This window comes from Thamnophis elegans, chromosome 4, assembly GCF_009769535.1.
Source record: "Thamnophis elegans isolate rThaEle1 chromosome 4, rThaEle1.pri, whole genome shotgun sequence".
Taxonomy (NCBI): domain Eukaryota; kingdom Metazoa; phylum Chordata; class Lepidosauria; order Squamata; family Colubridae; genus Thamnophis; species Thamnophis elegans.
In genome coordinates this window covers 139909870-139934664 of record NC_045544.1, presented here as the reverse complement: position 1 = coordinate 139934664, position 24795 = coordinate 139909870, and the positions used below count along the sequence as shown (strand labels likewise).

The window sequence follows — 24795 nt, the reverse complement described above, 5'->3', positions numbered from 1 at the left end:
CTGTTCTTTAGCTGCTCCCTTCGTCTGGCAACTCTGCGCATGCGCACACTAGGAACAGGCTCCAGATGTTCTTCTGCCTCGCTGATGTCCGACTCCGGAGGCAGCTGATAACTGTCGGACAGCCCTGGCTCCCTCTCTGCCTCCAACACAGAGCCCTCATCCGAGCCTTCCCCAGACTCCAGGACTGGCCAAGGTTCCTCCCCAACCTCCTCACTGTCCGAATCTGCCAGCGCTGGCTCCGAGTTTCGTTGCTCCCTAGCAGATGTTACATGACCCAACTAGGTAACACCATCAGTTTAGAGTTTAGAGTTTTAGAGTTTTATTGGGATTTATAGGCCGCCCTTTTCCCTGAGGGGACTCAGGGCGGCTTACAACCACAAGGGAGAGGGGTGCAGTGTCAAAAACAACAGAATGTGAACAAAGAAAAATAGTAAAAACACAACTTTCGTTCAGCAATCAAACACTCGGGCGGGTGAATTGGGAACCTATCCCCAGGCCTGCTGGGAGAGCCAGATCTTGAGGGCTGCGCGGAAGGTCTGGATGGTGGTGAGGGTACGGATCTCAACGGGGAGATCGTTCCATAGGGTCGGAGCTGCAACAGAAAAGGCTCTCCTCCGTGTGGTCGCCAGTCGGCATTGACTGGCAGATGGGATTCGGAGGAGGCCCAGTCTGTGCGATCTAATTGGTCGTAGGGAGGTAATCGGCAGAAGGCGGTCTCTCAAGTACCCAGATCCACTACCATGGAGTGCTTTAAAGGTGGTCATCAGTACCCTGAAGTGCACCCCGAGACCAACAGGTAGCCAGTGCAGCTCGCGGAGGACAGGTGTAACGTGGGCGAACCGCGGTGCGCCCACTATCACTCGCGCGGCTGCATTCTGGACTAGCTGTAGTCGCCGGATGCACTTCAAGGGCAACCCCATGTAGAGCCCATTGCAGTATTCCAGCCTAGAGATCACAAGGGCTCGAGTGACTGTTGTGAGAGCCTCCCGATCTAGGTAGGGCCGCAACTGGCGGACCAGGCGAACCTGGGCAAATGCCCCCCTGGTCACAGCTGACAGCTGGTGGTCAAAAGTCAGCTGTGGGTCCAGGAGGACTCCTAAGTTGCGGACCCTATCTGAGGGGTATAAAATTTGACCCCCCAGCCTAAGCGTTGGTACATTAGCCAAATTATTGGGAGGGAAGCACAACAGCCACTCGGTCTTGTCCGGGTTGAGTACCAGTTTGTTGGCGCTCATCCAGTTCTTAACGGCCTCAAGACCCTGGTTCATCACGTCCACCGCTTCATTGAGTTGGCACGGGGCGGACAGATACAGTTGCGTATCGTCCGCATATTGGTGGTATTTTATCCCGTGCCTCCGAATGATCTCGCCCAGCGGTTTCATGTATATGTTAAATAGTAGGGGGGATAAGACCGAACCCTGGGGCACCCCACATGTTAGGGGCCTCAGGGACGATCTCTGCCCCCCGACCAACACCGACTGCGACCTGTCCGAGAGGTAGGAGGAGAACCACTGCAGAACAGTGCCTCCCACTCCCACCTCCCGCAGTCGTCGCAGAAGGATACCATGGTCGATGGTATCGAAAGCCGCTGAGAGATCAAGGAGAACCAGGATGGACGCATAGCCTCCATCTCTGGCCCTCCAGAGATCATCGGTCAATGCGACCAAAGCGGTTTCTGTGCTGTAACCAGGTCTGAAGCCAGACTGGAAGGGGTCAAGATAACTAGCTTCCTCCAAGGCCCGTTGAAGCTGGAAGGCCACCACCTTCTCAACAACCTTCCCGATAAAGGGGAGGTTGGAGACAGGACGAAAGTTGTTTAAAATGGCTGGATCCAAAGATGGTTTCTTCAGGAGGGGTCTCACCACCGCCGTTTTAAGTACGGCGGGGAAGTGCCCCTCCCGAAGGGAGGCGGTCACGACCGCCTGGATCCAGCCATGTGTCACCTCCCTGCTGTTGGCAACCAGCCAGGAGGGACACGGGTCCAGAATGCAGGTGGAGGCACTTACAGCTCGAATGGCCTTGTCCACATCCCCAGAGGCAACATCCTGGAACTCAACCCAGAGATGATTTGCCAAGTAGTCCTCTTGTGTCTCGGCTGGGTCTACTGCGGTGGAGTCCAAGTCCGATCGAAACCGAGCTATTTTGTCCGCCAAGAATTGAGCATAGTCCTCAGCCCTACCCTGCAAGGGGTCTCCCGCATCCCTCCTATTAAGGAGGGAGCGGGTTATCCTAAACAGGGCGGCTGGGCGTGACTCGGCGGACGCAACCAAGGCAGAGATGTATGATCTTTTGGCAGTTCTTAATGCCCTAACGTAGTCCTTGGTGCAGGTGGTCAGAAGTGCTCGGTTCGCCTCGGACTTATCGGACCTCCACAGGTGCTCTAGGCATCTCCTCCGGCGTTTCTTCTCCCGGAGCTCCTCGGTAAACCAAGGAGGCCTCCGGGATCCACTGACCCGGAGGGGCCGTAGTGGCGCAATCCGATCAAGAGACTCCGACGCCGCCGAATGCCAGGCGGCAACCAGAGTCTCCGCCGAACTGTGGGCGAGAGTATCAGGAATAACCCCAAGCTCCGTCTGGAACCTCAACGGGTCCATAAGTCGCCTGGGGCGGAACCACCTGGTCGGTTCCTCCTCCCTACGGTGGGGGTTTGGCCTCCGGAAGTCAAGCCTCAGTAGGCAGTGGTCTGACCACGACAGGGGTATGATCTCATTACCCCTCAGACCAAGATCACACATCCACTGCTCCGAGAGGAATACGAGGTCGAGCATGTGACCCGCTGCATGGGTTGGGCCCCGAATTACCTGGGTCAAGCCCATGGCTGTCATGGAAGCCATGAACTCCTGCGCCCCATCAGAGCGTTCACCGAGCGATGGTAAATTGAAGTCCCCCAGAACTATAAGCCTGGGGAACTCAACTGCCAGCTCGGCTACTGACTCGAGGAGCGAGGGGAGGGATGCCGCAACGCAGTTGGGAGGCAGGTACGTTAGCAGCAAACCCACTTGACCCTTGAGGTCCAACTTTATCAGCAGGGACTCACACCCGACAAGCTCCGGAGCAGGGACCCTACGAGGTAACAAAGACTCCCGGATAACAATAGCCACACCGCCACCCCTTCCCTGGGCTCTCGGCTGATGAAGCACCTGAAATCCCTCTGGGCACATCTCTACAAGGGGGACTCCTCCTTCTGTGCCCAGCCAGGTTTCAGTAATACATGCCAGGTCTGCCCTCTCGTCAACAATTAAGTCCCGGACGAGGGGAGCTTTGTGAACAACAGACCTGGCATTTAGCGACAACAGCCTGAGACCAGTGATCAGTGCTAGAAGGGAGTGGGATTCGCTCTCCGATTATATACAGTGGCTTGCATTCTCAGTGCTAGTGGAAGTGGGGTTTGTCAGTAGACAAGTACACTTAAGAGAGATTTACATACTGTTTACAAGAGGCAACGAAAAGGCTAACAAGGAAACAAAAATACCAAAGCTCTGATTCTCCTCCTCCCAAACCCCCCTCCCTTCTAGCACTGATGATGTTACCTAGTTGGGTCATGAAACGTTTGCAAGAAAACCACCAAGTTCAGAGAGCACCGAGGATGCCAGTCTTCCTCTTCCTCTTTTTCTTCCTCCTTCTCCTATCCCCTCCTCCTCCATTCCGCAAACCCCACTCCCTCCAAGCACTGATGATGTTACCTAGTTGGGTCATGAAACGTCTGGAAGAAAACCACCAAGCTCAGATCACCAAGAATACCAGTCTTCCTCCTCCTTCTCCTTTCCTTCCACCTTTTCTTCCTCCTCTTCCTCTCCCCCCCCCACCCCAATTCCACAAACCCCCTCTCCCTCCAAGCACCAATGATGTTACCTAGTTGGGTCATGAAACGTCTGCAAGAAAACCACCAAGCTCAGAGAGCACACAGGGACCCCACAGTCCTCCTCCTCCTCTTCTCCTTCCCCTCCTCCTCTTCCTCTTCTTCTTCCTCCTCCTTTCTCTTTCCCCCTTTCTTCCAATTCACAAGCCTCACTCCCTTCTAGCACTGATGATGTTACCTAGTTGGGTCATGAAACGTCTGCAAGAAAACCACCAGGCTCAGAGAGAACACAGGGACCCCACAGTCCTCCTCCTCCTCCTCCTTTCTCTTTCCCCCTTTCTTCCAGTTCACAAGCCTCACTCCCTTCTAGCACTGATGATGTTACCTAGTTGGGTCATGAAACGTCTGCAAGAAAACCACCAGGCTCAGAGAGAACACAGGGACCCCACAGTCCTCCTCCTCCTCCTCCTTTCTCTTTCCCCCTTTCTTCCAATTCACAAGCCTCACTCCCTTCTAGCACTGATGATGTTACCTAGTTGGGTCATGAAACGTCTGCAAGAAAACCACCCAGCTCAGAGAGCACCAAGGACCCCACAGTCCTCCTCTTCTTCTTCCACCTCCTCCTCCTCCTTTCTCTTTCCCCCTTTCTTCCAGTTCACAAGCCTCATTCCCTTCTAGCACTGATGATGTTCCCTAGTTGGGTCATGAAACGTCTGCAAGAAAACCACCAGGCTCAGAGAGAACACAGGGACCCCACAGTCCTCCTCCTCCTCCTCCTTTCTCTTTCCCCCTTTCTTCCAATTCACAAGCCTCACTCCCTTCTAGCACTGATGATGTTACCTAGTTGGGCCATGAAATGTCTACAAGAAAACCACCAAGCTCAGAGAGCACACCAAGGACCGTGGGGAGCGTTCATTTTCCTGGAGGGTCCAGCTTTGGCTGTGCCTTTCACCCAAGGTGTGTCAAGAAGGCCGCCATTCCGCTGGTGGGGAGATTGGCGAGTGGGGTGTTCCGTGACTTGGGTCGCTGCTGCGCCACACCTGTTTTCCTGCTGCGCAAAGAGCTCGAAGGACCTTCAGTCCTGCAGTGACTTTCATACGAAAACAGCACCAGCGCAGGGCGTGGCAATGCAAACCAGCATGGCCTGTCACCCCATCGGAGTATAAGATGCACCTTTTCTCCCCCTGAGAGAGCGTGGAAATGTCGGTGCGTCTTAAAACACCGAATGCAGCCATTTTTGGCTTCCTGAAGATCCCATTTTTGTGAAAGACAGGCTGTTTCTCACCAAAACGGGGGTGGTTTGCTTTCCCCCACCCCCTAGAAGAACTCTGCAGGTTTTAGCAAGACTGGGGGAAGGGAAAAATGCCCCCGTTTTGGTGAAAAACGGGGGCGTTTTTGCCTTTCCCCCAGCCCTGCTGAAGCCTGCAGAGTGCTCCTGGAGGCCGGGGAGGACAAAAACTATTTTTTTCCCTTACTTACCTCTTCGAAATCTTGGTGCGTCTTATACCCTGTTGTCTTATAGTCCAAAAAATACGGTACCTTGGGTGGATTGCGTGCACGTAGGAGAGGGGGGGGGGACAGGAAGACGGGGCACAGGAGGGTTTAAATGGGGGGGGGAGTACAGAATTACAGGCTTGGCTTTAATTCATTCGTGTTTTTGCACTTCGTTGGAAGTTACCGGAACAGGCCTATAAAGATTACCGTATTTTTCGGAGTATGAGACGCACCTTCTCCCTCAGAAAAGAGGCTGAAAATCTGGGTGTGTCTTATACACTGAATGCAGCATTTTTGGCCTCCTGAAACCTCGCCACCTTTGCAAAAATGGCTGTGCACAGCCTTTAGGAGGCTTTCAGAGAGCTCCTGGGGGCTGGGGAGGGCAGAAATGTGCGAAAAACTGGCGATTTTTTGCTCAATTTTGCCCCACCCAGCCCCCAGGAGCACTCTATAAGCTTCCCAAAGGCTTTCCATACCCATTTTTTTGACAAACGGGCCAGTTTTCATGAAAAACAGGCAGTTTTTTCCTTGTTTTTGGCCTCCCCAGCCCCCAGGAGCACTCTACAAGCCTCCCAAGGGCTATTCACGCCCTTAAAAGGGGGGGGGGGGGCTTTTTGCGAAAAACGGGCTGTTTTTAGGAGGTCTGCAGAGAGCAAAAACTTTTTTTTTAAAATTTGCCTCTGCAAAACCTTGGTGCGCCTTCTACTCTGAAAAATACGGTACATTGGCCACAAGCTACCTGCTTAATGGTCTTCTTTCTGTTCTTCTTTGCCTGAATGGAACCTGACAGGCCCAGGAGCACCGGAGGATTTGAGCACTCACCATCGTAGGTAATGATGTGGCCACTTTTGCCCTCGTAGATGACATGGCCTTTCGAGGTGGCAGCCTCTTCTCGGCTCTTCTCCAGACTGCTGTCCTCGGTAGCCAGACGGGTGATGGTTCCTTTGAGCAGAACGTCGGCTGCAATTCCAGCCTGGGGAAGGCCCGGGGTTCCCTGTAGGGGGGGGGGGGGGAAACATGTTTTAATCCCCTCCGAAAAGATAATGCCAGGCCTCCGAGCCATCTTTTCTTTTGGAATTCTGGGCCCGCCACACTTTCTACGATTCGTTTTCTGTTGTGGCCCAGCAGGAGCCGTTGGAGCTGCAAACAGACTCCAATTGCGAGGGGTTCCATGAGTCGGCTCTGGAAGAGGTGGAGGACCCTGGACAGGGTTCAGACTCCGAGCAGGGACCAGAGAGGCTGGTTGGCCACCAGGAGACGCCTGAGGCGTGGAACAGCGGTGAAAGCCAAAGGGAGTTTGTCCCTGACGTCAGGCCCTGGAGCAGTGGGGAGGAGCTAAGGGAGTTGGTCCCGGACGCCAGGGAAAGATGGGCAGATAAGCGCCGAGAGCAACTACGCAGATACAGAAGATAATTGGACCCAGGTGGTTATAATTAGGCTCCTCCCAAGAGAGTATATAAGGAGAGACTTTGGGAGGAGGCTGTTTGCAGGATTCAACTAAATATACCAACGCTGGAGAAGCTCTCGTGTGTATTTCTTATCTTGGATTGCTGCCAAGGTCTTGTCGGTGTGTTAATTTACTGTGAATAAATTGTCTAGCAGTAATCTTGTGTCGGAGTGCCTCACCGTACGGAGGGAGGAGGGGTCAGAACAGTTTTCTATTGTGGGAAAATGGGTGGGAGGGATTATACACAGTTGTGTGATATGTAGCCATAACAACATTCTTCTTAGAAACTCGAGGTCATCCTTTGTCTCTGCACCTGGCCGGAACTGGATGGGTGGTCTCTGTCTTCGTGGCGGTGGGAGATTGGACCATGGGATGGACTTGTGGGTGTTGGGGGCGGGGTCTTCAACTTTCAGTTCAGGTTTTCCCAGATATACCAACATAGCTCTCTTGATAAACGGGAACTTTGAGGAAACGTTTGTCTCGGACTCTGATTTACTTTCGGATGCTATTTGGAACCCTGACAGATTAATTGGGGGCAAGGGGGCGGGAGCAACTGTCCATGGGGAACTGCTGATCCTGATCCTAGCAAGGAGAGAAGGCGAGAACAACACAGAGAGAGCCAGCTACGAGGGAGGAGAGTAGAATGGACTAGAATAGCAGAGGTGGAAGGGAACTTGGAAGTCTTCTAGTCCGACCCCCTGCTTAGGTAGGAAACCCTATACCACTTCAGACAAATGGCTGTCCAACATCTTCTTAAAGACTTCCAGTGTTGCGGCATTCACAACATCTGGAGGCAACTTCTGTTCCACTGATTAATTGTTCTCACTGTCAGGAAATTTCTCCTCGGTTCTAGGTTGCTTCTCTCCTTGATTAGTTTCCACCCATTGCTTCTTGTCCTGCCCTCAGGTGTCTTGGAGAATAGCTTGACTCCCTCTTCTTTGGGGCAACCCCTGAGATATTGGAAGACTGCTATCATGTACCCCCCCCCCCTTTCACAAGGCACACCTGGGGACTGAGCTGTAAGGAGGTGCCAGTGGGAGGGGCATTTGTCTGGAACAAATGTTGAATCTGCGAAGCCTTGTGTGAACTTGCTGACGCCTGGCTAAACCTGGCTTAATGGACTACTTGCAGCCAGAGGCTGCTGGAATCCTGCATTCAGTTTTGGTCGCCACAATGTAGAAAAGATGTGGAGACTCTAGGAAGAGTGCAGAGAAGAGCAACAAAGAGGATTAGGGGACTGGAGGCTAAAACATATGAAGAACGGTTGCAGGAACTGGGTAGGTCTAATTTAATGAAAAGAAGGACTAGGGGAGACATGATAGCAGCCTTCCAATATCTCAGGGGTTGCCCCAAAGAAGAGGGAGTCAAGCTATTCTCCAGGGCACCTGAGGGCAGAACAAGAAGCAATGGGTGGAAACTAATCAAGGAGAGAAGCAACTTAGAACTGAAGAGGAATTTCCTGACTGTGAGAACAATTAACCAGTGGAACAGAAGTTGCCTCCAGAAGTTGTGAATGCCCCAACACTGGAAGTCTTTAAGAAGAGGTTGGATAGACATTTGTCTGAAACGGTATAGGGCTTCCTGCCTAGGCAGGGGGTTGGACTAGAAGACCTCCAAGGCCCCTTCCAACTTTGCTATTGTAAAAAAGGTGCGTGGGACAGCTTTGCTCCAGGGCTTGTAGTAAACGTGGGGACGTTTGGGGGCACAGTTGGAGCAATAGAGGCAGTTAGACCTCTTCTCTGGCTGTGTTGCTTTCGTGCCACGCTCCGGGTCGTCCCACAAAGCCAGTGGGGAAGCCAGGTGAAGCAAGGTGGGAATACCTGAGTGATGGAGCCACGCAAAGCAGGCATCGCTTCCATGGAAACCTTGCAGGTGGGGGTCCCCCGAGTGATGCTCCCTTCTTGGATGGTGTTTGTACCTGCAGAGAAGTGGAAGAGGGGAACAATGGTGAGAGGATGGACCTACAGATGTGATGAAAGCAGCTGTCAGGCCTGCAGCCATACTCCTCTTGGATCTCTGGCCTGCCACACTTTCTGTTATTCTACTATGCGTTTTCTATTGTGGGAAAATGGGAGGGGGGATTGTACGGAGTTAGACGATAGGTAGCCATAACAACATTCTTTCTCGAAAGCCAAGGTCATTCATTGTCTCTGCACCTCTGCACCTGACGGGAACTGAATGGATGGAAGCTGCCAACGTGGCAGTGGGAGATGGGACCATGGGATGGGCTGGTGGGTGTGGGGATGGCAAGATCTTGAACTTTCAACTGGGTGGGGAAAACCGGGAAGCTTTCAGATTCGTGTTTTCCCAGATGTGCCAACGTGGCTCTCTTCATCAATTGGGGACTTTGAGGAATCCTTTGCCTCGGACTCTGATTTAATTCTGGATGCTATTTGGAACATCGAAGCCAGCTACAGCAGGGGTAAACTCAATTTCATTCAGGGCTGGGGTTGACCTCTGGGGGGGGGGGTGCCCGACTGGGCAGGCATGGCCAACTTGAGGCCATTCATTCGGCGTGGCTGACTGGGTGGGCGTGGCCAGCTTGATGCCACTTCCCAAACTGCTGGCATGTCTTCACACTTAGACCGGATTGAAGCCACGCTGGCTGGCCCCTTATGTTTTCCAGGATGGCCCCGGGGGTGAGATCTGACCACATTGCAAGCCGAATTCGGCCCCTGGTCTTTGTGTTTGACACTTTTTTTTTAATAGCAGCCATAACTTCTTTTTATATATATAGATATTTTTAAACATAAATATCATCTTTGCAACATTTCTACATCACCAAACATCCATTATACTTCTTTTATCCGTACATATATACCTTTACATGTCTATATCTATATACAATACATCTTATATCCTTCTATGTGCATATATTTCTCTTATATTTATCATTCTGTACTATTTTATATAAAACTTTTCTGACATTTCCCCCCTTTTGTTAATTCTGCAGTTTTTTTGTTTTCTAATTTCTTAATCCTCCCCCCCCTTATTGCTTTCTTATTTTTTTATCTTTTCTCTAGCCATTTGTACCATAAATTCCATATACAATACAATACAATACAATAGCAGAGTTGGAAGGGACCTTGGAGGTCTTCTAGTCCAACCCCCTGCCTAGGCAGGAAACCCTATACCGTTTCAGACAAATGGCTATCCAACATCTTCTTAAAGATTTCCAGTGTTGGGGCATTCACAACTTCTGGAGGCAAGCTGTTCCACTATTTTATTCTATTTTATTCTATATTGTTACTATATTTTCTATCTTCTATTCCATATTTATTCTATGCTACTATTCTATTCTATTCTTATTCTATTTAATTATTCTATTCTATTTTCTATTCTATTCTATACAATAACAGAGTTGAAGGGGCCTTGGAGGTCTTCTAGTCCAACCCCCTGCTTAGGCAGGAAACCCTATACCGTTTCAGACAAATGGCTATCCAGCATCTTCTTAAAGACTTCCAGTGTTGGGGCATTCACAACTTCTGGAGGCAACTTCTGTTCCACTGGTTAATTGTTCTCACTGTCAGGAGTTTTCTCCTCAGTTCTAAGTTGCTTCTCTCCTTGATTAGTTTCCACCCATTGCTTCTTGTTCTGCCCTCAGGTGCTTTGGAGAATAGCTTGACTCCCTCTTCTTTGTGGCAATCCCTGAGATATTGGAAGACTGCTATCATGTCTCCCCTGGTCCTTCTTTTCATTAAACTAGACATACCCATTTCCTGCAACCGTTCCTCATATGTTTTAGTCTCCAGTCCCCTAATCCTCTTTCTTGCTCTTCTCTGCACTCTTTCTAGAGTCTCCACATCTTTTCTACATTGTGGCGACCAAAACTGAATGCAGGATTCCAAGTGTGGGCCTCACCAAGGCCTTATAAAGTGATATTAAAATAATACCACTTTAAAATAATAAAATAATACTCAGATTCTTCTTTATCTTTTACTTCTTTTGTGAGTCTGTCCATTTTAGTGCATTCTATTAGTTTTTTAAATCACATTTTCTTCTGTTGGTGCATTTTTGTTTTTAGCAGTTCTGTGCGTATATGATTCTTGCTGCCGTTATCACATGTAATATTAAGTATTTGACACTTCTGAGCTACAGGTAATCCTCAATTTAACATATCCCCCACCAACACTGATAGAGCCAGCCATTGTGCATAAACAGAGAGCAAACCCCACTTCCTTCCAGCCCTGATGACGTTACCTAGTCGGGCAAGGAGACGTCCGCAAGAAAACAATCCGGCTCAACCCCAATTTCGTTGTATTTATTTTGCACAATGGCAATAAAGGCTATACTACTAACGGAGCACCACGGACCCTGCAGAACAGGACGTACTCAAGACCATCTCAAGAACAGACGTTTTCTTCCTCAGTTCAAGCTGGGCTTACCTCGAACGACTCCCTCGTGCTGAGCCCTGACTAACAAGCCTTCGGGCTGTTGTGAATTTTGGCTCCGGGGTGAAAATTCCTCTTGCTTGATGTAGGGCAGGGAAGCTTCAAAGAAAGCAAGGAGATCTTTTAAGATACACACCACCCACTCCAAGCATTTTCATCCCACACAGCCACAGAGTATCCAAGCCTATGTCAGCTGGATCTTGGCTAAGGGTCCTAATTTCAGTTGGATCTTGGCTAAGGGTCCTAATTTCAGTTGGATCTTGGCTAAGGGTCCTAATTTCAGTTGGATCTTGGCTAAGGGTCCTAATTTCAGTTGGATCTTGGCTAAGGGTCCTAATGAAGCCGAGGTGGCGCAGTGGTTAAATGCAGCACAGCAGGCTACTTCAGCTGACTGCAGTTCTGCAGTTCGGCTGTTCGAATCTCACTGGCTCAGGGTTGACTCAGCCTTCCACCCTTCCGAGGTGGGTAAAATGAGGACCCGGATTGTTGGGGGCAATATGCTGACTCTGTAAACCGCTTAGAGAGGGCTGAAAGCCCTATGAAGCCGTATATAAGTCTAACTGCTATTGCTATTTCTTAAACATTAACCCCAATCCTGGGATCCAGGCCTGCCCAGCAGGCCACTTAAAAACTGTGATGGCGCCAGGGGTTAGAAGCAGTGGTGAAATGGAAAAGTTTTTGCCACCGGTTCGCTGGGCATGGCTTGGCAGGCGTGGCTTGGTGGTGGTGTTGGTCATGTAACTGAGTGGGCGTGGCCAACTTTTTTTAAATTTTAAAATATTTTTTTTACTACCGATTCGCCCGAACTGGTAGTAAAAAAAATGCTTTAAGAGGGAAAAGAGGGGAAAGGTTCAGCCGTGCTGTGCGATCGTGGGAACCTTTCTTCCCCCACTTTTTAAAGGATTTTTTAACTACCAGTTCGAGCATACAGGTAGCAAAAAAAAATCTTTAAAAAGTGGGGGGGGGAAGGTTCCCACGATTGCAAGGCACAGCTGACTCTCATGGAACCTTTCCCCCCCCCCACTTTTTAAAGCATTTTTTTTCCTTCATTTTTTAAAAATGACACTATACAAGGAAAACCAGTACAAAATGTTTTACAGACGGCACCTGGCACCATCAAGGTTAGCTAAAATTTCAACAAATACCTCCCCAAAATGTTGGAAATGCGAATCAATACACGGAACATATTATCATTTATGGTGGACTTGTGAGGAGGCAAAAAAAAAAATTTGGAAAAAGGTCAAAAATTGGCTGGAGGCAATAATAGGGGTTAAAATAGAATGGAAACCTGAAGGTTTTTTTATTAGGAATTATGTCTGTGAAATACAAAAAAAGAAATCCAGTATTTAATACTACATATACTTACAGCGGCAAGGATTGCCTTTGCCCAGAAATGGAAAAACAAATTAATCCCAAGCGAAGATGAAATAATAAGAAAGATTATATAGTAAAGAAATCCAGGGAAAGGAAGAATCAGAATTCTACCAGATATGGGATAAAAGGTATAGGTGGATGGAGGAAAGAAACAAAAATCAATGAAAGAATATAACAAAACTCAAAAAATAATAGTTATGAGTAAAATAAGAGGGTTAAGAATGGTGAAATCTAAATGAAATACAATAGAAGGGGAAATAATATAAGGTGAGCGGTATCGATTGATAATTGCTATTAGAAAGAACAGGAAGCTCCTGTTCATATTGTATTGTGTAAATGTGGTGTACATCTAATTTGTGTGTGTGTGTGTATTTTACATGTTTGTTAATAAAAATCTTTAAAAAAAATTAAAGCATTTTTTTTTCCTGCTGGTTCGGACAAATTCTTTAAAAAGGATTCCCATGTTCGCAAGGCACAGCTGACTGTCATGGAACCTTCTCCCCCCCCCCCCCCACTTTTAAAGCATTTTTTTCCTGTCGGTTCGAGCAAAGAGGCAGGAAAAAAATGCTTTAAAAAGTGGTGGGTGGATGGGAAACTTCCGACGATCGCGGGACTCAAAGCTGATCCGCACGATCCTTGGAAGCTTTTTTTTTTTTTTAAACTACTGGTTCGCGGAACCAACGACAATCGTCCCGGTTAGGAATATAATGTTACAAACAACTCCTAATGGATATGGGAATTGACATACGAGAGCCTATTGTTGTTTATGAAGACAATCAAGCAGCAATTCAGATGGCATCCAATCTTGCTGTAAAAACTAGGTCAAAACACCCTGATATAAGATATCTGAATGCAAAGCAAAGTGTAAATAGTAAATTAGTTTCACTAGAAGTATTGTATGTCTGAAGATAACATCGCAGATCATTTTACCAAAGCCCAAGGTGCTATGAAACATAAACGTTGTTGCGAGGAATACGGATTAAGATTGTAAGATTTATATATTGTCCTACCTGAAAGGGAGAATGATAGGAATATAATCTAACGGTTGGGTTGGCAATATATAAATCATGTAGCAATGCTGTACCTGTTTCTTTAAATCATACTGTAAAATGTGATTGGTTGCTGTTTCCTCAATCGGCCATAAGAGGGAGCCAGAATGACTGTTAGTTCTCTCTGTTCCTTAGATGCTGGGTTGATCTGATCTGAGTGTTTTGGAAGCTGGCTGTTAGAAAGTGCCATGAGCTATTTTAAGTTTTGCAACTGCTAGCAAACTTTGAGTACCAGACTGTTTATATGACACTGGACTATGTTATTTGGATTATCCTTTAACTGAAAGACATTGATGACTGACTGTCTTATCCGTGTATGACTTGGACTGTTTGATGGACTCTGATACCTCTATTTCCACGAAGGTAAAAGCCTATTTAAACTGCAGTGCCTCTGTATGCTGGTTTGTGTGTTCTCCAACACAACTCTCACAACGCTTCTCTGAACGTACTCGCTCTCCCAACGGGGAGCTTACCTAACAGTCCCTACTGGTTTGTGTGAAACGATGCGAACCGGTAGCATTTCACCCCCGGTTAGAAGGCAGCATTGCAGGCTAAACTCTGCCCACAGCCAGGAAGTTCGATCCTGACCGGCTCAGGGTTGATTCAGCCTTCCATCCATCCGATGTCAGTAAAATGAGGACCCGGATTGTTGGGGGGCAAGAGGCTGACTCTGTAAACTGCTTGGAGAGGGCTGTAAAAGCCCAGTGAAATGGTTTATGTCTAAGTTCTATTGCTGTTACTTACTTACTTCATTCCTTCCTTCTTTTCCTTCTTTCTCTCCCTCCCTTTTCTCCTTCCTTTCCTTCTTTCTCTTCTTCCCTCACTTTCTTCCTTGCCATGATGGCGCAGTGGTTAGGATGAAGTATTGCAGGCTGACTATGCCCACAGCCAAGAGTTCAATCCTGACCGGCTCGAGTTTGACTGAGACATCCGTCCTTCTGAGGTCGGTAAAATGAGGACCCAGATTGTTAGGTGCAAAAGGCTGACTTTGTAAACCACTCAGAAAGTACGTATAGCCTTATAGGATAATATAGAAGTGTAAGCGCTATTGCTTCCATCCTTCTCTTACTCTCCCTCCCTCTTCCCCTTCCTTCCTTCCTTCCTTCCTTCCTTCCTTTCCTTCTTTCTCTCCCTCCCTCTTCCCCTTCCTTCCTTCCTTCCTTCCTTTCCTTCTTTCTCTCCCTCCTTCTTCCTCTTCCTTCCTTCCTTTCCTTCTTTCTCTCCCTCCTTTTTCACCTTCCTTCCTTCCTTTCCTTGCAATGATGGCACAGTGATTGGAATGCTGTATTACAGGCTGACTCAGCTCGCAGCCAGGGATTCAATCCTGATTGGTTCTAGGTTGATTCAGTTTTCCGTCCTTCCGAGGCCCGTAAAATGAGGACCCAGATTGTTGGGGCCAAGAGGCTGACTCTGTAAACCGCTTAGAGAGGGCTGAAAAAGCACTATGAAGTGGTATATAAGTCTAAGTGCTATTGCTATTTCTCCCTCCCTCCCTTTCTTCCTTTTCTCCTTCCTTCCTTTCCGTCTTTCCCTCCCTCCTTCCTTCTGTCTCTTCTCTTTTCTCCTTCCTTTCTTCCTTTCCCTCTGTTTCCTTCCTTCCCATGGTGGCGCAGGGGTTAGAAGGCAGCATTGCAGGCTAAACTCTGCCCAAAACCTGGTAGTTCGATCTTGACCTGCTGAAGGTCGACTCATCCTTCCATCCTTCCGAGGTGGGTAAAATGAGGACCCGGATTGTTGGGGGCAAGAGAGGCTGACTCTGTAAACCGTTTAGAGAGGGCTGGAAAGCACCATGAAGTGGTATATAAGTAAGTGCTATTGCTAACCTTGCCCACTGCCAGGAGTTCGATCCTGGCTGGCTCAAGGTTGTCTCAGCCTTCTATCCTTCCTCGGTGGGTAAAAGGAGGACCCAGATTGTTGGGGGCAAGAGGCGGACTCTGTAAACCGCTCAGAGAGGGCTGTAAAAGCACTGCAAAGCAGTATATAGGTCTAAGGGCTATTGCTACCTTTCCATCTTAAGACCATCACTCACACCCAACTGGTCTTTTGAAGGCCAAGGAGCCCACCAGCCCCTGCTTTTCTGCACACCTGCGTGGAAGCCAAGGCCGCGCCCGTCCTGGCCTCCTCAGTTATTTACCTGACTTGGAATCCTGCTGCCTTGGCAGGCCGAGCGAAATGGAGCCTCCAGGTGGCTTGGCTGGTTCCTGGCCGTAAGAGCTCTGACTGTGGGACAGGTAAGTGCCCGGTGTTCCCTACGAGGGGGAGGAAAAAAGCACAGTTTGAGAGGCGAGGTATAATTACATGCTGGGGACAGGCTGCAGCTGGGATGAATGCACCTGCCAGGCCTGGTGGTAGGGCGACGGAGAAATCCCGCAGGTGGGATGAATACGGAACGGGTCTCTGATGAGCCTGGAGACAGCGCAGGTGTGGCGCGCTTGGTTTCTACAGGTGGGCGTGTGAACTGCTGGAGTGGGAGGGGGAGGTTGTGGGGGGAGGCTGGGAACCCTGCTGCTTGAAATTCAGCTTGTTCTGGAGACACCCGTTTTGATACAGACTATCTATAGGAAGAGCAATCTGAATTTTCCTATCTCTCATGTCTTTCTCCACCTCTATCTATTCATCTAGGTTTATGTCTGTCTGTCTATCTATCATCTATCAATCAATATATCAATTAATCATCAATCTTTCATCTATCAATCAATCAATCATATTTATCATCTATCAATCAATTATCTATCATCAATCATCTGTCTATCATCTATCATCTATCTATCTATCTATCTATCTATCTCTATCTATCTATCTATCTATCTATCTATCTATCTATCTATCTATCTATCTATCTATCTATCATCTATCTATCTTACTGTACCTACCTACATTATCTATCTATCTATGTTATTTACGTTATCTATCTATCTATCTATCTATCTATCTATCTATCTATCTATCTATCTATCATCTATCTATCTATCTATCTACCTACCTACCTACCTACCTACCTACCTACCTACCTACCTACCTACCTACCTACCTACTATATCTATCCATCCATCCATCCTACCTAAGCTAACCTACCTACCTACCTCTATCTCTATCTATCTATCTATTCTATCTATGTATCTATCTATCTATCATCTATCTATCTATCATCTATCTATTCTATCTATGTATCTATCTATCTATCATCTATCTATCTATCTATCATCTATATTCTATCTATCTATCATCTATCTATATCAATCTGTTATCTACGTTATCTATCTACCATCTACCTATCATCTATCTGTATCTATGTTATCTATCTATCTATCTATCTATCTATCTATCTATCATCTAGCTACATCTATCTATGTTATCTACGTTATCTATCTATCTATCTATCTATCTATCTATCTATCATCTATATTCTATCTATCTATCATCTATCTATATCAATCTGTTATCTACGTTATCTATCTATCTATCTATCTATCTATCTATCTATCTATCTATCTATCTATCTACCTACCTACCTACCTACCTACCTACCTACCTACCTACCTACCTACCTACTATATCTATCCATCCATCCATCCTACCTAAGCTAACCTACTTACCTACCTCTATCTCTATATCTATCTATCTATCATCTATCTATTCTATCTATGTATCTATCTATCTATCATCTATCTATATCTATCTATATCTATCTATGTTATCTATGCTATCTATCTATCTTTCTATCTATCTATCTATCTATCTATCTATCTATCTATCTATCTATCTATCTATCATATATTCTATCTATCTATCATCTATCTATATCAATCTGTTATCTACGTTATCTATCTATCTACCATCTACCTATCATCTATCTGTATCTATGTTATCTATCATCTATCTATCTATCTATCTATCTATCTATCTACCTACCTACCTACCTACCTACCTACCTACCTACCTACCTACCTACCATCTATCTACTGTATCCATCCATCTATCCTAAGTTAACCTACCTGCCTATCTACTTATATCTATATCTATATCTATATCTATCTATCTACCTACCTACCTACCTACCTACCTACCTCTATCATCTATCTACTGTATCTATCCATCCATCCTACCAAAGCTAACCTACCTATCTATATCTATATCTATATCTATATCTATCCACCCACCCATCCATCCATCCATCCATCCATCCATCCAATTTAAGAACCTCCCATCTCTCTCAAAAAGTGACGTACAATAAAACGTTAAAAGCAAAACAAAAAACAAAACAGTGCATAAAATTGAAAGAGGCAAAGGGATGCTTAAATCCGTGGAAAGGCATTGGGGAGGCTTCCGTGGCCCTCCTCATTACTGGTCCTCCCCAAATACCCACGGCCATGAATTAAGGAGCCTCCCAGCCCCCGGCCTTGATAAAATAAAAGCCAGCCTGTTCTTCAATTGCCCTCACCACTCATCTCCCCCCCCCCCAAATCGGTCCCCTTTTGGCTCTGACAGGGAACCACCAGCAGGCCTCACCACCTGCAAGGGCTCGGGGGCTTCTTGGTGTGCCTCCGTTGTGGGGCTGCACCAACCTTAGACACGCTGACGCCTCGGCTGCCCCAGCGCAGCAGCTTAACGCAAAGCTAGTGTCCCTGGATGCCCCAGCCGCGGTCGGCCCTGCTCTCTGCCGCCCCAGCTAACCTCCTTGGTCCCGCTACCTTGGACAAGGTGGGCCTGGCCCTTTCACAAGGCAGCTTAATCTGCGCAAGGAAGTTGTTGGGTGTGACCTTGGGAGGAATAAATTGTGCGTCCAGCAGCTGCCTCGCAAAGGGCCAGGGTGGCAGGCTTGGTCAGGTGAGCAAGGAATGGCACACACCCAGATCAGGGTGCCCAAGAGGCACGCAGGTGGTCCTCGGCTTATGACCATTCGTTTAGGGACCAGCGCTGAAGAAAAAGGGGACCGGTGACCGTTTTCCACACTTAGGACCGGGTGTCAGGGCTGCAGCCATCTTTTCTTTAGGATCTCAGGCCTGCCACACTTTCTATTATTCTGCTATGCATTTTCTATGGTGGGAAAATGGGAGGTGGGGATTGTACGGAGTTAGATGATAGGTAGCCATAACAACATTCTTTCTAGAAAGCCAAGGTCATCCTTTGTCTTTGCACCTCTGCACCTGACCGGAACTGGATGGGTGGAACTGCCAGCATGGCAGAGGGAGATGGGACCATGGGATGGATTTGTGGGTGTGGGGGCAAGATCTTGAACTTTCATCTGGGTGGGGAAAACCGGGAAGCTTTCAGATTCGGCTGTTCCCAGATGTGCCAACGTGGCTCTCTTAATTAAATTGGGACTTTGGGGAATCCTTTGCCTCGGACTCAGATTTAACTTTTGGATGCTATCTGGAATGCTGAGACCGTGGTTGCAGTAGCCCTGTGGACAAAACTTCGGCCGCTTGGTGGCTAACTCATAGTTATGATGGTCACGGTGTCCCCCAAGGGTCATGGGATTCCCTTTTGCGACCGTCTGACAGGCCAAGTCAAAGGGGGGAGCCGGAATCATTCAACGACCAAATATGACTGATTGAACAACGGCATGGTTCACTTAAGAACTGTGGAAGGAAAGGATATAAAATGGAGCAAAACTCATTTAACAAAGGTCTCATTTAGTAACAGAAATTTTGGGGTCAATTCAATCGTCAAGTCGAGGACCACCTGTATAGATTCTCTTTCTCTCCCCTCCAATCTGTTTCTTGATTTTTTTCTATCTACCCCTATCATCTATTTCTCTACATCTCTCTCCCTCTCTCTCCCTTCTTCTTTCTCTCTGTCTCTTTCTTTCTCCTTCTTCTTTGTCTCCCTTCTTCTCTTTCTCTCTCTTTGTCTCTGTCTTTCTCTTTCTCTATTTTCCCCCTCTCTCTCTACCTGTTTGTTTCTTTCTCTCTGTCTCTCCTTCTCTTTCTACCTCTATTGTCTGTCTGTCTGTCTCTATATCTATCTATCTATCTATCTATCTATCTATCTATCTATCTATCTATCTATCTATCTATCTATCATCTATCTATCTCTATCTATCTATCTATCTATCTATCTATCTATCTATCTATCTCTATCTATCTCTATCTATCTATCTATCTATCTATCTATCTATCTCTATCTATCTATCTATCTATCTATCTATCTATCTATCTCTATCTAAATCTCTATCTCTATCTATCTATCTATCTATCTATCTATCTATCTATCTATCTATCTATCATCTAGCTATCTATCTCTATCTAAATCTCTATCTCTATCGCTATCTATCTATCTATCTATCTCTATAAATCTCTATCTCTATCTATCTATCTATCTATCTATCTATCTATCATCTATTATCTAAATCTCTATCTATCTATCTATCTATCTATCTATCATCTATCTATCTATCTCTATCTAAATCTCTATCTCTATCTCTATCTCTCATCTATCTATCTATCTCTATCTAAATCTCTATATCTATCTATCTATCTATCTATCTATCTATCTATCTATCTATCTATCTATCATCTATCTATCTATCTATCATCTATCTATCTATCTCTATCTAAATCTCTATCTATCTATCTATCTATCTATCTATCTATCTATCTATCTATCTATCTATCTCCCTTTCTTTCTCTCCCCTCTTCTTTCTCTTTCTCTTTCTCTCTGTCTTACTCTTTCTCTATTTCCCCCCTCTATCTGTCTCTTAATAACTGCGGAAAATGTTGTAAAACGAGACAAAACTCACTTCACAGATATCTCACTTGGCAACAGAAATTTTGGTTGTAAGTCGAGGACGACCTGAGGCTGGGAGAGAGTTTTGGGGGGGGGGGGCAGAGGGAGTTAAAGCATCCTTGTGGTCGTAAGTGTGGGCCGGCTGTCAAGCAGTGACATTTCGCTCCTTAGTCTGCAGGGGCGCTGCAATAGCCAGAAGTCCCTTCCTTCCAACGGCAGCATGGTCGTAAGTCGAGGACTTCCACCCAACCTTGAGCTTCGGGGACCGGAGAAAACCGACCAAAGCAAATATTTTTTTTCTTTTCTCCTTTCTGCTTACTTGAGAAATGGAGCCTCCCATGATGAAGGAGGGCTTCTCCGAAGGGACCACCGTCTTGGAGGAGGGGATCAGGGGTGGGGGCGGCCGGGTGGGCCGGGTGGGCGGGGGCCGCACCCCTTCCGGGAGGTTCATGATGACTTGGTGGGGAGCTGGCTGCAGGACTGGGGAGAAAGGAAAACAGACGTCAGGTGAATTAGAGAATATTAAAGAGAGTATCTGGAGTTCAGGGTTGAAGTGCGGGGGTCCTTGGTACTCTCCGAGATGGGTGGTTTTCTTGCAGATGTTTCGTGACCCAACTAGGGAACATCATCAGTGCTAGAAGGGAGGGGGGTTTTCAGAGGAGGAGGAGGAGGAGGAGGAGGAGGAAGATTGTGGGGTCCTTGGTGCTCTCCGAGCTGGGTGGTTTTCTTGCAGATGTTTCGTGACCCAACTAGGGAACATCATCAGTGCCAGGAAGGAAGGGGTGGGGTTGCTCCCTATTGATGTGCAGTGGCTAGAGCAAAGAACAGCCTGATCAAGGAACAACCACGAAGAAAATGATGCTCCAATCAATGCCGATATGTCAAGCCACTTGTATAAAAACAGAGACCAAACCCCACTCCCTTCTAGCACTGACGATGTAACCCAGTTGGGTCATGAAACGTCTGCTAGAAAACATCCAAGCTCAGAGGGCACCAAGGAGCCCACAGTCCCCCTCCTCATCTTTCTCCTATTTCTTCTCCTCTTCCTCCTCTCCACAAATCCCTCCTTTCTTCCTCTGATGATGTAGCTGGATAATAAAACATCTGCATGACCACAAAGAAGCTTAGAGAGCACCAAGGACTCCAGTTATCCTCCGCCTCTTCTATTTCTATTTCTTCTTCCTCCTCCTCTTCTATTTCTATTTCTTCTTCCTCCTCCTCTTCTATTTCTATTTCTTCTTCTTCTTCCTCCTTCTCTTCTATTTCTATTATTTCTATTTCTTCTTCTTCTTCCTCCTCCTCTTCCTCTTCTATTTCTATTTCTTCTTCCTCCTCTTCTATTTCTTTCTATTTCTATTTCTTCTTCTTCCTCTTCCTCTTCTTTTATTTCTATTATTTCTATTTATATTTCTTCTTCTTCTACTCCTCCTCTTCTATTTCTATTATTTCTTTCCATTTCTTCTTCTTCTTCCTCTTCTTTTCCTCCTCTATTTCTATTATTTCTATTTCTTCTTCCTCTTCCTCATCTTCTATTTCTATTATTTCTATTTCTTCTTCTTCTTCCTTCTCCTCCTTCTCTTCTATTTCTTCTTCCTCCTCCTCTATTACTTTCTATTTCTATTTCTTCTTCTTCCTCCTCCTCTTCTTCTATTTCTATTTCTTCTTCTTCTTCCTCCTCCTCCTTCTCTATTTCTATTTCTTCTTCCTCCTCTTCTATTTATTTCTATTTCTTCTTCTTCTTCTTCCTCTTCCTCTTCTTTTATTTCTATTATTTCTATTTATATTTCTTCTTCTTCTACTCCTCCTCTTCTATTTCTATTATTTCTATTTCCATTTCTTCTTCTTCTTCCTCTTCTTCTCCTCCTCTTCTATTTCTATTATTTCTATTTCTTCTTCCTCCTCCTCATCTTCTATTTCTATTTCTTCTTCTTCTTCCTTCTCCTCCTCCTCCTTTATTTCTTTTTATTTCTATTTCTTCTTCTTCCTCTTCCTCCTCATCTTCTATTTCTTTCTATTTCTATTTCTTTTTCTTCTTCCTCCTCCTCCTCTCTTCTTCTATTTCTATTATTTCTATTTCTATTCGTCGTCCTCCTCCTCCCCTTCTTCTTCTTCTTCTTTTTCTTCTTCTTCCTCCTCCTCCTCCATTTCTTCCTATTTCTTCTTCTTCCTCCTCCTCCTCTTCTATTTCTATTTCTTCTTCCTCCTCCTCTTCCTCCTTTCTCCACCTACTCCAATCCTCAACCCCCCTCCCTCCTAGCTTGAACGATGTTACCTATTGGTTAATGAAACGTCTGCAACAAAACGAAACCCAGCTTAGAGAGCAACGGGGACCCCGCCATCCTCCTTCCCCTCCCCGCAAACCCTTCTATCCCTGATGACACTACCTAGCTGGGTCATGAGACGTCTGCAAGGAAACTGCAAAGCTCAGAAAGCACCAAGGGCCCCAAATTGTGACTCCCCGGCCACTCCCACTCCTCGTCCCCTAAAAGCAGCCGAGGGGAGCAGAGGGGCATGAGAATTTTACCTGGCGGGACACTGTAACGGGTGGCATTCATGTCCGGCTGGGGCGAAGCCTTGTTCATGTCCCGGGGAGAGAGGCGGTAAGGCGAGCCCGATCGGGCCGCTGCGTTTTGCATCTGGGCTTCCTGATCCATGGCGCGCTTGACTTCGGCGTAAGGCATGTAGGCGACTGTCTTTGCTGGCAAGAGGAAAGGGAGAGCTTCCGTTATTAAGCGAGAAAGAGTATCTTTCCAGGCCGCCATTTTTATTTAATTCACGTCCTTAGGAATTTATTTAGAATTTAGAATTTATTAGAATTTGTAGGCCGCCCTTTTCCCTGAGGGGACTCAGGATGGCTCACACAAAAACTGGGAAGGGGAAATACAGACATTAGGACAAACAAGTAATAAAATAGCAAGCAACATACATTCATCATTCGGGAGGGGTAACTATCCTATCCCCAGGCCTGACGGGCGAGCCAGTTCTTCAAGGCTATGCGGAAGGCTTGGACGGTGGAGAGGGTACGAATCTCCACGGGGAGCTCGTTCCAAAGGGTCGGGGCTACTGCTGAGAAGGCCCTCCTCCTTGTAGTTGCCAGCCGACATTGGCTGGCCGATGGAATACGGAGGAGGCCTAATCTATGGGATCTTATCGGTCGCAGGGATGTAATTGGCAGAAGGCGGTCTCTCAAGTATCCAGATCCACTGCCATGTAGGGCTTTATGGGTGATTAATAGCACCTTGAAGCGCATCCGGAGATCAACAGGTAGCCAGCGCAGCTCGCGGAGGATAGGTGTAATGCGGGTGAATCGGGGTGCACCCGCGATCACTCGCGCGGCTGCATTCTGCACTAGCTGAAGTCGCCGGATGCTCCTCAAGGGCAGCCCCATGTAGAGCACATTGCAGTATTCCAGCCTAGAGGTCACAAGGGCCCGAGTGACTGTTGTGAGAGCCTCCCGATTCAGGTAGGGTCGCAACTGGCGCACCAGGCGAACCTGGGCGAATGCCCCCCTGGTCACAGCCGTCAAGTGGTGGTCAAATGACAGCTGTGGATCCAGGAGGACTCCCAAGTTGCGAACCCTCTCTGAGGGGTATAAAATTTGACCCCCCAGCCTGAGTGGTGGAATAGTAGCCAAATCTTTGGGAGGGAAACACAACAGCCACTCGGTCTTTTCTGGGTTGAGCACAAGCTTGTTAACCCTCATCCAGTCCATAACGGCCTCAAGGCCCCGGCTCATCACGTCTACCGCTTCATTGAGTTGGCACGGGGCGGACAGATACAATTGAGTATCGTCCGCATATTGATGGTATCTAATCCCGTGCCTGCGGATGATCTCTCCCAGCGGTTTCATGTAGATGTTGAATAGTAGGGGGGATAAGACCGAGCCCTGAGGCACCCCATAATTTAGGGGCCTAGGGGACGATCTCTGCCCCCCCACTAACACCGACTGTGACCTGTCCGAGAGGTAGGAGGAGAACCACCGTAGCACGGTGCCTCCCACTCCCACCTCCCGCAGTCGTCGCAGAAGGATACCATGGTCGATGGTATCGAAAGCCGCTGAGAGGTCAAGGAGGACCAGGATGGAGGAGTGGTGTGGTGGTTTAGAGGTGGAGCCCTCGCCTCATAATCCAGAGGCTGTGAGTTCCATCCTAGGTAGAGGCAGATATTTCTCTCTCTGGGCGCAATGAGAATATATCAGCTTAAACAAAACTCCGCTCTGGCAACCGGAAGGCATCCGGCCAGTAAAACACTCAGCTCCATTCAGCTGCTCAGACTCTACCCCGCAGGGGATTACGGGGTCGTTAAAAGATGAGGATGATGATATAAGCCTAAGTGCTGAGTGGTGCAGTGGTCTACAGGCCTAGATTGTGAAGCTCTCATTTCACAATCTGAAGGTTGGGACTTCGATCCTAGGTAGAGGCAGATATTTTTCTCTCTGGGCGTAATGAGAATATATCAGCTGAAACAAAACTCCGCTCTGGCAACAGGACGGCATCCGGCCAGTAAAACACT

At 47.2% G+C, this 24795-nt stretch overlaps 1 protein-coding gene across 1 annotated transcript in view; it reads right to left on the bottom strand.

Moving 5' to 3' along the window:
• Window positions 1–24795, bottom strand: part of NCOR1 (nuclear receptor corepressor 1) — a 156216-nt gene that overhangs the window by 43416 nt on the left and 88005 nt on the right. The window contains exons 20-25 of the mRNA XM_032216146.1: window positions 22808–22981; window positions 20603–20763; window positions 15689–15803; window positions 11126–11230; window positions 8561–8658; window positions 6116–6287 (exon numbers count right to left, since the gene is read on the bottom strand). Of these exons, the coding sequence (XP_032072037.1) occupies window positions 6116–6287; window positions 8561–8658; window positions 11126–11230; window positions 15689–15803; window positions 20603–20763; window positions 22808–22981 (825 nt within the window). The remainder of the gene's footprint in view (window positions 1–6115; window positions 6288–8560; window positions 8659–11125; window positions 11231–15688; window positions 15804–20602; window positions 20764–22807; window positions 22982–24795) is intronic.